This window comes from Schistocerca piceifrons, chromosome 11 (assembly GCF_021461385.2).
Source record: "Schistocerca piceifrons isolate TAMUIC-IGC-003096 chromosome 11, iqSchPice1.1, whole genome shotgun sequence".
In the NCBI taxonomy this organism is placed as follows: domain Eukaryota; kingdom Metazoa; phylum Arthropoda; class Insecta; order Orthoptera; family Acrididae; genus Schistocerca; species Schistocerca piceifrons.
The window spans coordinates 125,371,092-125,386,206 of NC_060148.1; the positions used below are offsets into that span (position 1 = coordinate 125,371,092).

The 15,115-nt window shown below is 37.0% G+C and overlaps 1 protein-coding gene across 1 annotated transcript in view; it reads right to left on the bottom strand.

Moving 5' to 3' along the window:
• LOC124720283 overlaps positions 1-15,115 on the bottom strand; it is a 198,243-nt gene that overhangs the window by 145,349 nt on the left and 37,779 nt on the right. Inside the window, exon 4 of the mRNA XM_047245594.1 lies at positions 362-468. Within this exon, the coding sequence (XP_047101550.1) occupies positions 362-468 (107 nt within the window). The remainder of the gene's footprint in view (positions 1-361; positions 469-15,115) is intronic.

Below are 15,115 nucleotides of genomic sequence, written 5' to 3' on the forward strand. Positions count from 1 at the left end.
CGGGAGTCGTGCTCGGATAGCTCAGATGGTAGAGCACTTGCCCGCGAAAGGCAAAGGTCCCAAGTTCGAGTCTCGGTTCGGCACACAGTTTTAATCTGCCAGGAAGTTTCAATTCCTACAGTATAAGATCCACACTTTTTTCAAATTTCAGATAACTGTCCTTAGCGGTTTGGGTAGGGCAATGATGAGTCAGTCAGTAACGACTTTACCTTTTATATATAAAGATTGAGATATATTGTATCACCTGCAGTTATGAGCCATGTGTCCTTTGGAACAATTCAATCAGATTCAGTTTGTACCAAATATTTAGAAAATAAACAATTTTTTCCATAACAGTGTAATAAAAAATGGCAGAACATACCACAGTCTTCATCACTGAAATTTTTCAATTTGCATAAAGAATTTCGACTGGCCACAGTATGGGAATTTATTCGTTTTATTATTGGTTCAGTCTGAACTATACCACTCCTATAAAGATAAAGAAGATAAACAATAAAATGATTGAATGCATATTGTAACACGTATAAAATTAACTGTGTATAGATATGCATTACAAAACCAACATTTAATGCACCACTACATGAAAGTTATTTTTAACATTTATCATATTTTGCGAATCACTGATCTAGTTTAGCAGCAGAATTTTATCCAAACAAACTTAACCATATTTTCTGCTTGTTAAATGTCACAAGAGCAGGGATCTTGCATTAATGAATAGTAATTTTACAAGTCAAAAGGTACTCCACTTTTATTATTTCACAAAACATATTTGCAAACATATCTGCAGGACCTCAAATTACATATGGGGCCTATAAAAGTGGCAAACAGTATGTATTTCTACCATGAGATTTGTTGCGCAAACTGTTCTTATCACTGTAATTCTCTGAACATCCGAGCTTTAGACAATAATTGTCATTATCTTCATCAAGAGAGCAACTGACTGTCAAAGAAGTAACAGGATTGCACAGATACAGCAAGTTTAGTGGTGCCCACTAGGAGCAGAGATTATATTGGTGTCAGCAATGAAATGTAGCTCTTTGCATCTGTTTTCATTACAACATTTAACATGGGATGTGCTGTTAGATATTGTCATGTTTGCCCAAGTATTTTTCCCAGAATCAACAAAACCATCCCTCCTCATTCTATGAGGGTCACTCCAAAAGAAATGCACACTATTTATGTAAAAATACAGTTTTCATTCTGCATGTGTGAAAGTTTTACAATGTGTAGATACATTCTTTCAACTTGTTTTCAAACTTATTTCAAACTGTTCCCGTGAGTGCCACCATCACAGCATGTCTTCAAGATGGCTGCTACACTTGACGTTCGTCAGAAGCAACGTGCTGTGATAGAATTCCTGTGCTGTGAAAACGAGACAGTGCGAAACATCCACAAGAGGTTGAAAAAGGTGTATGGAGATGCTGCTGTCCATCACAGTACAGTTAGTCAGTGGGCAAGCAGGTTACGTGATGAAAGCGGGCATGGCAATATTGAGGATTGTCCTCGCAGTGGCAGGCCTCGTACTGCACACACTCCACGATCACAAAACTCGGATGGACAACACTGAAACATCCGCCTTACAGTCCTGACCTGGCTCCATGTGACTATCATCTCTTTGGGAAACTGAAAGGCTCTCTTCATGGAACAAGGTTTGAAGATGATGACTCCCTCGTGCATGCTGCCAAACAGTGGCACCAACAGGTTGGTCCATAATTTTACCGTGTGGATATACAGGCGCTGGTTCCAAAATGGCATAAGGCAGTTGAGAGGGATGGAAATTATGTGGAGAAATGAAAATATTGTTCCTAAAGGATATATCTACACACTGTGAATCTTTCAAACATGTATAATAAAACATGGATTTAAAAAAAAAAAATAGTGTGCATTTCTTTTGGAGTGACCCTCGAATTTGTAAATCCACCAGACATTCACAAAAGTGCCCAGAAATTCACCCATATAAGACATACTTATCATACACTACCTGATCAAAAGTACACGAAAACCTATTAGTGGACATTAATATGGGGTGTACCCTCGCCTTTATGACATCTTGAAATCTGTTGTGGACACTTTCAATGGTGTGGCTGAATGTCAGTGAAGGAATGCCAGACCATTCTTCCTCCAGCAAAAAACCAGAGAAGGTAGTGATGTTGGATGCTGGGTCTGGAGCAAGGTCACTGTTTAAACTGTCCCCAAAAGTGTTCCAATAGTTTCATTTTAAGACTCTGGGAAGTCCAGTCCATTTCAAGAAGCGCATGCGCGCGCGCACACACACACACACACACACACACACACACACACACACACACAGAGAGAGAGAGAGAGAGAGAGAGAGAGAGAGAGAGAGAGAGAGAGAGAGAGAGAGAGCGCTAGCTGTACGCAGTATACAATGCAGTAAAATGTGTTTATAACCATCCACAATTAGCATTTTTAAGCACAATAAGGTAATATTACCCCAAGCACAAGAAATACCTCCATAATGTAACACCACTGCCTTCATACTTCACTATCGGGACTACACAGGATGGTGCATAAAGTTCTCCAGAATTCACCAAATACCAAACCCAAACCTTTCCATCGAACTGCCACAGGGTATCGTGTGATTCATCATTCCCACTTATTCCCAATCATCCAGTGTCCAGTGGTTTTGGCCTTCGCACCACCTCAAGTGTTGCTCAACACTGACCATAGAAATTTGAGGCTTGTGAGGAGCTTCTCAACCATGGCACACTATTTCTTTTGAGCTCCATACGAACAGTCACTGTGATAGCTCCACTGCTAACAATTTGAAATCCCCAAGTGATTCCCTTCACAGACTTCATGTAATTGTTTACAATCTCCCTCCCACAATGGTCAATGGTACCTTTCCATCTCAACATGAGGTCTACCAGGACTGGTTTACTGTGATTGTTCCTTTACAGTTACATTTCACAATCACATAACAAACAGCTGACTTGGGCAGAGCTTTAGAAGGGTTGAAATGTTGCCGATGGATTTGTTACTCAAGTGACAGCCAATCAGTAGTGCATGTTCAAAGTTGCAGCATTAAGCTTTCCTGACTGACTCGTTCTGCTGTTAATGATTCTCTACTGACAACACAATATTCCTTGCCTTCTTTTATACTGGTTGTTCTGCACACAATACTCCTTGCCTCCTTTTATACTGGTTGTTCCACCTCTTGTGATGTCTAGTGGTTAATTCCACGTTACATGGAAGTGTTCAGGTACTTCTGGCCAGATAGTGTATGTCTAGCTTGTATCCACACAGTTGTTAAGTATCACTCAAAAGTTGCCACATACTGCAACTTAGTGCATTTGAGGCACAGAATAACACTTCTTTTGAAGTCACAATCAAAGACAGAACTACACTGTATCTTAACCTCATTACCCAGGCACTAACAGCATTTTCATTCATTACTGATGCACAAAAAAAATGTAATTCATTGCAAGATGGACCATTTAAGTAGAGAAAAGGAGAGCATGACACTTTATGCAAAAATTCAGGCCATTTCTGTGATCTTAGCAAATTTAGTTGATTAACTTTTGAACTGTTCAGTAGTTGTACCTAAATTAGAACTAACAATTACACAAAAGAAGTTGAAGATTCCGTGTCAACAGAAGTAGATCCTTAAACATATTAAAACAAAGTATGCTCTGAATACTCAATAACAGCAGAAGCACTGAAATTATCAAAATCAAATATTATCAAATTTTAACACTTGTTCTCTGAGAAGATCTGGGAAACTTGAAAACATGCAGAAAAATGGCAAATAGCTCTAATCCAAACCCTTCATTAAAAAAGAAAAAAATAATAATAATAATAAATAAGGTGTTTATAACTACAGAGAAATATTGATTTCATCTATTCTATTATGAAACTGTAACTAAACCTTTGAAAAAAATTAAGAGAACATTTATCTAAACAATTCCTAGAATATCAGGGTGACTTCAGAAAGGGAAGATTAAATCAGAATCCTACTCTAGATATAAGATCAATAATTTCTCACAGCAGTTTATGGAGAAAACTATACACTTTAATTTGCTGACTTACAAAACATCTGACCCTGTAGATAGAGTAACCCAGGATAAAAATATCACAGAATTTGAAGTGATAGCAAAATTAGCAAACATTATCTGTGAAAGCCATTGTCAAAATTATGGTATTTTCCAGATTTTTCAAGTCAAATCTTTCCCAAGTTTACTTTTTCACTAAATTTGGCACCAGAGCGTCCTTTTTTTTACAGAAGTATATATTGACAATTCTTAGAATATCTATAATTAATTATTTTTTGAAGTATAAATCAGAGAGGAATTGGTAACAGGTCACATCAAAAATGAAGAGATAAGAAATGAAACATTTTTAAAATATTAAATATTGTATTTTGATTTAAAGGCAACAGAAAATATCGAATAAAAATTACAAATTCTGTTTTTTCAAATATAGATACATTATTAGTTACTCATTAAAGGGAACAAACTCTCAAAATATGTCATAATAAAATGAATATAACACTTCATTACATTTTGTATTTCTGCCGAAATCTCTGACGCTTTGCTCAACATAATTGCTCCTTTTGTTTCTAATTCTTTGATTTCAGCTTGCTTTCACTTGTTCGGTAATCATTCCTTCTTTTCTCATTCACATTCCTTCTAATTTTTTAGGTCCTCTTTGCACAAAGAATGCGCATGCGAAAACAGGATATAAGACTTTTCTTGATATCACCATTTCCATAATAGTTTTCTTTATGAGCCAAGAAGCAATTCTATACTTTCCCCTTTCAGGTGGTCTTTATGTAGCTCAGCAACATACTTCTTCAAATGTGGAATATGATGTTTAAGTGCTCTCTTCATGACTTACAAAATTTCCAACCCATCTTACAGAACAAAATTTGAGAGGGAGCTTGGAAAACCCTGTAATATTTGAGAAGGTTGTCCTCCTTGATGGAAAATACTTCATAAAGTACAGAATCACCCTAAGAAATTCAAGAACATTCCAGGCACTTTCATTATGAGCAGTTTTCAAAGCTTCATTCACTACATGAGGTGAGCAAGTGAAACAATGAAATATTTGTGTTTGATTATCTTCTTCATTGAATAGAAATGCTTGAAAATCACGAAACATATTCAAGTTCACATCTGGTCCATCCACAGAAATTTGGATTATATTCTTAGGTGACAAATTCAAACCATTCAGATCCTCCAGGAAACCTGATTGTAAATCAGAAGATGTGGGAAAATTCAAAAACACAGATATTAAATATCTTGTGGATATAGACCGATATTGCTCATCCCTGAAACAAACCACCAAATCCGTCTGTGCCTTTTGCACAACTTCGCTTAAACTCTCATCATATGACACACAAAAGAATCAAACTTCCCTGACTTTGTTAAGTAGGAGTTTCAGGAAATGAGGGCCAAGTCCACAAGTAATTATATGTGACAACCTACACTTGCGTAACTGTATTTTTCTGATAATCATGCTGCCATAAAACATAATTTGGAATACGTCTGTTGTGTTTCCAGAACTTCTCACTGAAGAATGAGTCATGACTTTATTCAAAGACCATATAATCTCAGATTTTACTTTCTCATCAATAACTAAAAAATGTTTCAATGAGTTTGTTTTGGAACCCTCTTCAACTGAAGTTCTAGATATTGTAGTAAGAGCAAGTGATTGCAATTTGTCACTACCATTTAAATTCCTTTCAGAACAAACTTGTGACTGTGCTGTCACTTTTTCTACTATATCACAAGACAACTTGTTTTGTTGCCTTGAAACTAATGAATCAACCAATGCTGAATGTCTCTTTCCTCTTGCACGTGTTTTTACATTTGAAATGCCACTGGTACTAATGTCTAAGTCACATTTGCACAAAATGGTCAACAGATGCCAAATTATAGTCTGCAAGTAGTACTAATATGGTGTGGGAAACATTTTAGTTAGCAAGAAAACAATTTTACTCTGATTGCCCTTAACATCTTTAAAATGAGATTAAAATTACAATAGTTTTATATTAGTAATTAAAAACTTCTAAGGAAGTGTCTTTCCAAAAAAGATGCAGAATGAAGATATTTAAACAGAAGTGGGAGTGGACAGAATTAAAGGAACAGTCGATAATCCTCCAGCACCACATGGGATGACAGCACTGTCATGGGTGGAAATACAATTTATATGTCATTTCCACTAGGTGTATGTGTGGTGTCACGTATAGCTCAATGAAGTCACACCTTCACATTTCTCAATTTCCTCTCATGGTTGCAAACTGCAGTAGCAGTCTTTGCTAACATGGCTTGAACAGATGGACACTTAAGTTTCCTACACATAAGTTTCCTACACATAATGAAGACCTAAGAGATCTGGCGAATCTTTATTATGTTGTTGTTGTTGTTGTTTTGTGGTGTTCTGTCCAGAGACTGCAGCTCTCCATGCTACTCTATCCTGTGCAATCTTCTTCATCTCTAAGTACCTAATGCAACCTACATCCTTCTGAATCTACTTAGTGTATTAATCTTGTGGTCTCTCTCTACGATTTTTACCCTCCACACTGCCCTCCAATACTAAACTGGTGATCCTTTGATGGCTCAGAACATGCCCTACCAACTGATCGCTCCTTCTAGCCAGCTTATGCCACAAATTTCTCTTCTCCCCAATTCTGTTCAGTACCTCCTCATTAGTTACATGATCTACCCATATAATCTTCAGTATTCTTCTGTAGCACCACATTTCAAAAGCTTCTATTCTCTTCTTGTCTAAACTATTTATTGTCCATATTTCACTTGCATACATGGCTACAATCCACACAAATACTTTCAGAAAAGACTACCAGACACTTAAATCGATACTAGATGTTAACAAATTTCTCTTCTTCAGAAGCATTTTGCTTTCCATTGCCTGTCTACATTTTATATCCAATCTACTTCGACCATCATCTGTTATTTTTCTCCCAAATAGCAGAACTCATCTACTACTTTAAGTGTCTCATTTCCTAATCTAATTCCCTCAGCATCACCTGATTTAATTCGACTACATTCCATTATCCTCATCTTGCTTTTGTTGACAATGTCTGTTGCGGTCAACTGCTCTTCCAGGTCCTTTGCTGTCTATGACAGAATTACAATGTCATCGTCTAACCTCAAAGTTTTTATTTCTTCTCCATGGATTTTAATTCCTACTCCAAATTTTTCTTTTGTTTCCTTTACTGCTTGCTCAATATACAGACTGTTAGCATTGGGGATATGCTACAACCCTGTATAAGGTAAGTGGTAGGGTCAGTATTGCCTCACGCGTTCCAACATTTCTACAGAATCGAAACTGATCTTCCTCAAGGTCAGCTTCTACCAGTTATTACATACATCTGTAAAGAATTTGTGTTATTATTTTGCAGCTGTGACCTATTAAACTGGTAGTTCGGTAATTTTTGGATCTGTAAACACCTGCTTTCTTTGGGATTTGAATTATTATATTCTTCCTGAAGTCTGAGGGTATTTCACCTATCTCATACATCTTGCTCTTCAGATGGTACAGTTTTGTCAGGGCTGGCTCTCCCAAGGGCATCAGTAGTTCTGATCGAATGTTGTCTACCCCCAGGGCCTTTTTTTGACTTAGGTCTTTCAGTGCTCAGTCAAACTCTTCACGCAGTGTCATATCTCCCATTTCATCTTCATCTACATCCTCTTCCATTCCCATAATATTGTCCTCAAGTAAATCGCCCTTGTATAGACCCTCTATATACTCCTTCCACCTTTCTACTTTCCCTCCTTTGCTTGGAACTGATTTTCCATCTGAGCTCTTGATATTCATACAGGTGGTTCACTTTTTTCCAAAGGTCTCTTTAATTTCCTTGTAAGCAGTATCTATGTTACTCCTAGTGATGTATACCTCTACATCCTTACATTTGTCCTCTAGCCACCCCTGCTTTGCCATTTTGCACTTCCTGTCAATCTCATTTTGGAGATGTTTGTATTCCTTTTTGCTTCCTTCATTTACTACATTTTTATGTTTTCTCCTTTCATCAATTAAATTCAATATCTCTTCTGTTACAAAAGGATTTCTACTAGCCCTCATCTTTTTACCTACTTGATCCTCTGCTGCCTTCACTATTTCATTATTTCCTTCCCCCGTTCTTGTCATTCAATCCCTAATACTCTCTCCAAAACTCTCAACAACGCCTGGTTCTTTCAATTTATCCAGGTTCCATCTCTTTAAATTCCCACCTTTTTGCAGTTTCTTCAGTTTTAATCTACAGTTTGTAACCAATAGATTGTGGTCAGAGTCCACGTCTGCCCCTGGAAATGTCTTACAATTTAAAACCTAGTTCCTAAATCTCTGTCTTACCATTATATAATCTATCTGAAACTTTCCAGCGTCTCCACACCTCTTCCAGATATATAACGTTTTTTATGATTGTTAAACCAAGTGTTAGCTATGATTAAGTTATGCTCTGTGCAAAACTCTACCAGGCAGTTTCCTCTTTCATTCTATTCCTTAATCCCATTCCCTATTCACCTATAACTTTTCCTTCTCTTCCTTTTCCTACTATCGAATTCCAGTTCCTCATGACTATTAAATTTTCATCCCCCTTCACTATCTGAATAATCTCTTTTATCTCGTCATACATTTCTTCAATCTCTTCGTCATCTGCAGAGCTAGTGGGCATATAAACTTGTACTAGTGTGGTAGGTGTGGGCTCCGTGTCTATCTTGGTTACAATAATGCATTCACTATGCTGTTTGTAGTAGCTTACCCATGCTCCTATTTTTTTACTCATTATTAAATCAACTCCTGCATTACCCCTATTTAATTTTGTATTTATAACCCTGTATTCACTTGACCAGAAGTCTTATTCCTCCTGCCACTGTACTTTTCCTTTTTAAATTTTCTAACCTACCTGTCCGATTAGGGATCTGATATTCCATATTCTGATCCACAGAACACCAGTTTTGTTTCTCCTGATAACAATGTCCTCTTGAGTAGTCCCAGCCTGGAGATTCAAATGGGAGACTATTTTACCTCCAGAATATTTTACCCATGAGAACGCCATCATCATTTAACCATACAGTAAAGCAGCATGCTCTCAAGAAAAATTACAGCTGTAGTTTCCCCTTGGTTTCAGCCTTTTGCAATGCCAGCACAGCAAGGCCGTTTTGGTTAATGCCACAAAGCCAGATCAGTCAATCATCCAGACTGTTGCCCCTGCGACTACTGAAAAGGCTGCTGCCCTTTTCAGGAACCACATGTTTGTCTAGACTCTCAACAGATACCCCTCCGTTGTCGTTGCACCTATGGTACAGCTATATGAATCGCTGAGGCATGCTAGCCTCCCCACCTAAGATACAACTTACACATCACCACTTGATTGTCATCCTTCATTATCTGGCACAGTTCACAAGTTCTGATAACTGTTAAGACTTTCTTACTTAAGCTCTTAAGGGGACATGCTTGTGAAAATGACCAAAAATTTGAAAAAAAAAATTCTTGGTCCATAGAAATAAGCATTTCATGCTGATTTCAAGAATGTATAGTTAATGGGCATTATCATTTTCCATTTGTTCTTAAATTTTGGTTGAACGTAATTCTGCACAGTGGCCATTCCCATCTGCCAGTTTGAAGTGCAACAGAATATGTGATGCATTATTCTGTTCCGTTTTTTTTTTTTTTTTTTCATCATTAGTTAGGGATCATTAACACATGTGTATTCTAGAAGGCACTGACTCCAAGAAACAAAGTACAGGCATGTCTAGAAGGCTGTGGTTTGAATGTTTACATTAGTGGTTTTATAGTAATTGTGTGTTGTTTTGTTTCTCTGTGTGTGTGTTTCCTGTGCTACAAATGCCGAGAGTAAAGATATTTAGCCTCAAACGAAAGTTTCGCGGCAAACAGTTCCAAACATAACCAAATAATACACATCAGTTGCTTCAAAAGTCACCCATGGAAACTGTGTCTACAGACAGTGCTTCTAGACATAAACTTTCACTTTCTGAATGTAATAAGAACAAGCCTAGTAGTATTGTAAGCAGCAATAATGACGGAAATGTTGTTGTGAACCTAAATAACCTGTCAAAGACTTTTGAAGAGTGCTTACACAAAGTGAAATTTATTCTTTGACTTAATATTATAGACTAGCAATAAGGAGTAATGTAGGAAATTTTGTGTACAGGTGGTCAACAGTAAATGAATTACTCTCTTTTATAGGAGGTTTAGATACCATGAACAATGAAAAAAGAAACCAAAATCCAGAAGAGACAAATCACAGCAATAGTAAACATAATTCAGAATTTCAGGGAAAGAAAAAAGCAAACTTTTGTCAGGTAACAAATTATACTTGGGGCAAGCATAAACAACTGAGTAATAGGCTGAAAAATGCAAATGCAAAAACACTTAGTAGTACTAAAAGGGATGATGATAAAACAATATTTTGATGATATACACAGTGATGAGCCACATTATTTGAGGAAGATGGGCAGTGTCCTGGTCAAAGAGCCAAAACCGAGGATGTACAAGGATTGGAACTTTAATAATGGCAACTATTTCTTTACAGCTTATACAAAATAGATGTGTGTTTCAAAGTTTTACTGACCTTCAAAGTAGTCACCAGCATTGTGTATAGCCCGTTGCCAGTGATGTGGAGGTCATAGAATACTGTTAGCAGTGCCAGTTGTGATAATAGTTTGAGCAGAGTGGTCTGCTGCCCAACGAATTTGTGGAAGTTCTGAAGCGAATTCCGTGAAGTGTTTCCTTCGGTTTAGAAATCGAGGGCTTAGGTCAGAGGTGGTATAGCACTTAGCAGCCCCATCAGTCAAACAAATCAGTAACAGGTTACAATGAAAGTGCTTGAGCATTGTCCTGCAAAATGGTGGTCTGGTCCTGTAGAAAGTGTCATACTTTTGTCTCTATGCTGTTCATTTTTGGAACACAACCTATGATCATCTTAGAGATAGAAGTGATGACACTTTCTGGGACCTGACCATCATTTTGCAGGACAATGCTCAAGCATGTACAGTGCAAGCTGTTACTGACTTGTTTGACTGATGGGGCTGCTAAGGGCTATACTGCCTACTGCACTCCTCTGACTTAAGCCCTTGTGAGTTCAACTCGATTTCTAAACTGAAGGAAACACTTCATGGAATTCGCTTCAGAATTTCCACAAATTCGTTGGGCAGCAGACCACTCTGCTCAAACTGTCATCACAACTGGCACTGCTAAGAGTATTCTACAACCTCCACATCACTGGCAACAGGTTATACACAATGCTGGTGACTACTTTGAAGGTCAGTAAAACTTTGAAACACATATCTATTTTGTATAAGCTGTAAAGAAATAGTTGCCATTATTAAAGTTCCAATCCTTGTACATCCTGGGTTTTGGCTCTTTGACCAGGACACTGCCCATCTTCCTCAAATAATGTGGCTCATCACTGTGTATATAATCGAAATATTGTTTTATCATCATCCCTTTTAGTACTCCTAAGTGTTTCTGCATTTGCATTTCTCAGCCTATTACTCAGTTGTTTATGCTTACCCCAAGTATAATTTGTTACCTGACAAAAGTTTGCTTTTTTTCTTTCCCTGAAATTCTGAATTATGTTTACTATTGCTGTGATTTGTCTCTTCTGGATTTTGGTTTCTTTTTCCATTGTTCATGGTATCTAAACCTCCTATAAAAGAGAGTAATTCATTTACCGTTGACCACCTGTACACAAAATTTCTTTAGGTACATAGTAAATTAAACATCTAACTAGTATCTTCGCTATATTCTCGAGAGGGTAGTCTACAGACTTCAATCGGATAAGGTGACACACTGCACACTTTTTAAAATTGCCCCATGAACTATTATAACATTTTAAGTGCAGTAATTCTAATGTTAGTTTCTTCTGTATAGCTCCTGATCTATATTTTCGTTTAAATATTTCCTGAAAAAAAATTCTGAGATGTAAATTCCTCTGTGTGTGCATTTCCTCACACTGTTGCATCCCCTACCAAGTAAGTCAATGCAGAATCTATGTTCTTAGAATCCTCCTACTTTTGTTGTAAGGTCCTAGAAAATACTATCAAGAAATAAGTAGAATGTACACTCATGTTCAGAAAAAATCAGAACAGCTTGAACGACTAGAGATAGGACATTGATATTCACAGGGCATGTACATTAGTGTGTTCTGCAGAAATGATTAGCATTTCAGTCACCTCGTTCCAGCATGCCTCTTGTTGCCTAGTAGGCACAGGGCCTGCCACGGGCACTGGTAACGCGTTCCACGCATGATGGCATAGATGCATATACGATGTGAAAGGAGTCTTGTTGTAAAGCCATCCATGCTCCATTCACTTGGTTCCAAAGTTCATCTGTGGTGGTCAGCACTGGGTCACAGCACTGCACCCGTCATTTCACCACATACCACATATTTTCGAATGGTGGCAACGTCTGGAGATCTGGTGGGCCATGGCAAAAGGCTGACACCAAGAAGGTACAAGTTCAAGCAGCAACATGTGGTTGTCCATTATCTTGCTGAAAAATGGAATCTGGGGTGTTATTCAGAAAGGGCAAAGCTATGAGTCACAAGAAGTCACACTGGTCACGGTGCCGTGGACTAGCAGCAAATGTGATTTGTAGTTGTACCCAATAGCACCCCACATCGTGCTTTTCCATCATTGATATTTGCTTAAAGTTGGTGCTGTGTGTCTTTTGCAAATGTAGTCACTGTGATGTCACTCCCTGTCTGCAGTGAACCAAAACGTGGCCATCATTTTCAAATAAACAGAACTTGGATTCATCCAAAAACACTATCTGATGCTATTCCTGTCCCCAGTGACGTCATTCCATACACCACTGAGGTCTAACATGTTTTAGCCGTATGCACATTTTATCAGCAGGTGGTGGTGTGCCGTGATATTGATGCTGACCTTCAACCCGTGGGCCGACATGAAACAAATGCTAATCATGTCTGCCGAACATACTAATATACATGTCCTGTGAATATGAATGTCCTATCTCTAGTCATTCGAGGTGTTCTGTTTTTTCTGAACATCACTTTACATTACCACCAGGTTTAAATTTCACAAAATGTTTCTGCATATTCAAGTTACTTCCTTCCTAATTACACTGTAGGAAATACTGCAACCAGCCCCAAATATTTTTAAATTATTTTATTAAACCATTACTAGTTACAGAGCTGCCTAACATCAGATAGCAGTACTGACTTCTTTGCAAGTTTTACATTTGTGTCCTGAATTATAACAAGGTATTTGTGTTACACTGTTTACAAAAGGCTTTACATTTGTTTTATAAAATATATCAAAGTTTTTATGAGTAAACAGTTTTATGCCCATACATGCTCTATACATAGCACTTACTTCACAAAAAGCCCTCCTTTACATCTTATAAGGCAGTGGTTTGATTTTCTTTTACAGTCCATGTTGATCAATGAAGTGAGCTAAATACGCGATGGCTCATACATTTGTTTACATCGGCAGCTGATATAGTGTACCAAAGACTGATATATATGAACAGGTATGGCACACTTTTAGAGCTACTGCAAATGTACTTTTAATGGTACATATAATTCCATACAGTTATACATTTAATTATTAAGGTTTCAAAGATGCTGATAATGGTCAATGAAGAATTTTCTCTCTGTCAATTAATTATTACTGATATCATTTAAAATTATAGGAGCTGTATGAAATTTTGGAGGTATATTGGATTTCTTTCTTTTCTGTTCTAGTTAAGGAAATATCCCTAAGTCATCTTTGATGCTTATTTCTGTGTTTCCACATTGGATCATGTGACTAGCAAAATTTGACTTATTTAGGGTGTCGAGCCTGAGAGCATCTATGTGTTCACAGTTATTGTACATTAAACCACTTACCAGTTTGCCTAAGTTAAAGTAGGGGCACACAGAACAATTTAGTTTATAAATGCCAGACGTATGCTGTACTTCAGTTTTTAAATTTAAGTAGTGAATAATTTTGTCTTTCATTTTATTGTTTGTGGAAAAATTAATTTTGATATTTTTTTGCATGGAATAAGTTTGCAGTATGATATGATGCTTTACCAATGAATGGTAAGCAGATATATTTCACAGAATTCTGAGGAGCTATTTGAGCTAAATTGCTGTTTTATTTGGACTTAGAGCTATTTTTGTCACTGTATTTCTTTTTAATTCTGTTGTGAAGTTTAGTGATGGTGTCAGAGCTCTAACCATCATTATGGGTGATTAGTTTGATTGTTTTTAGTTCTTGCAGTTTATCTTCAGTGTCCAAATGGATTTTTTTCCATTCTGTTGAGTGTTACCCTATAATACACCATTTTGTGTTGCTCAGGGAGACATGATTAGCTGCTGTCGTGGCATCCATTGTAGTGGGTTTTCTATATATTTTAAACTTATATTTACCACTGCATTTACTAATTTTTTATCCAAGAAATTTATGCCACTATCAATTTCATGCACAACAGTAAAATTTAGGTTTCGGTGGGATTTGTTAACCTCTTTTGAAAACTAACTAACTTCTTCTATCGTTCCATCAAATAAGGTAAGTGTGTCATCCCCATAGCGTCTGTAATATACGACTTTTTTCTTTATTGTCATATTGGCATTGAAAAGGATGTTTCTAAATGATTTATGCAAATATTGGCTAGCAGGCTAGCTAGGCACCTGCCTACTGCAAGGCCATCTTCTTGTTCATACAAATTGTTATTAAAGCTGAACTAGTTTTGTGATAGCACTAAGATTATAAGTTTAACTAGATCATAAATTTCTGGTATACTGATCTTTTTTATGTTTAAGCATGTTACTTTTAATTACAGAGATCGTTTCTTTTACCAGTACATTTGTAAGCAAGTTAAATATCAAAGAATGTGAATGTGGCTATGTGTGGTATGGGGATGTCTTTGACGTTTCCTGAAATCTCATGGCTATTGTTTTCGCTAAAAATTATTTTCAAATGTAAAGGCCTTGGTGACGATCTCATTAAGTTTTTTTTTGTTTTTTTTGTTTTTTTAGTAAGTGCTCTTGAGGTCACAATCAGATATATAGGACAATGCTCTTTGTGAATCTATGATTGTGATCAAAGTCCTGAAGGTGGAGGGTACATTATTGCGCATTCAGATTTTTCAATTGAGACTA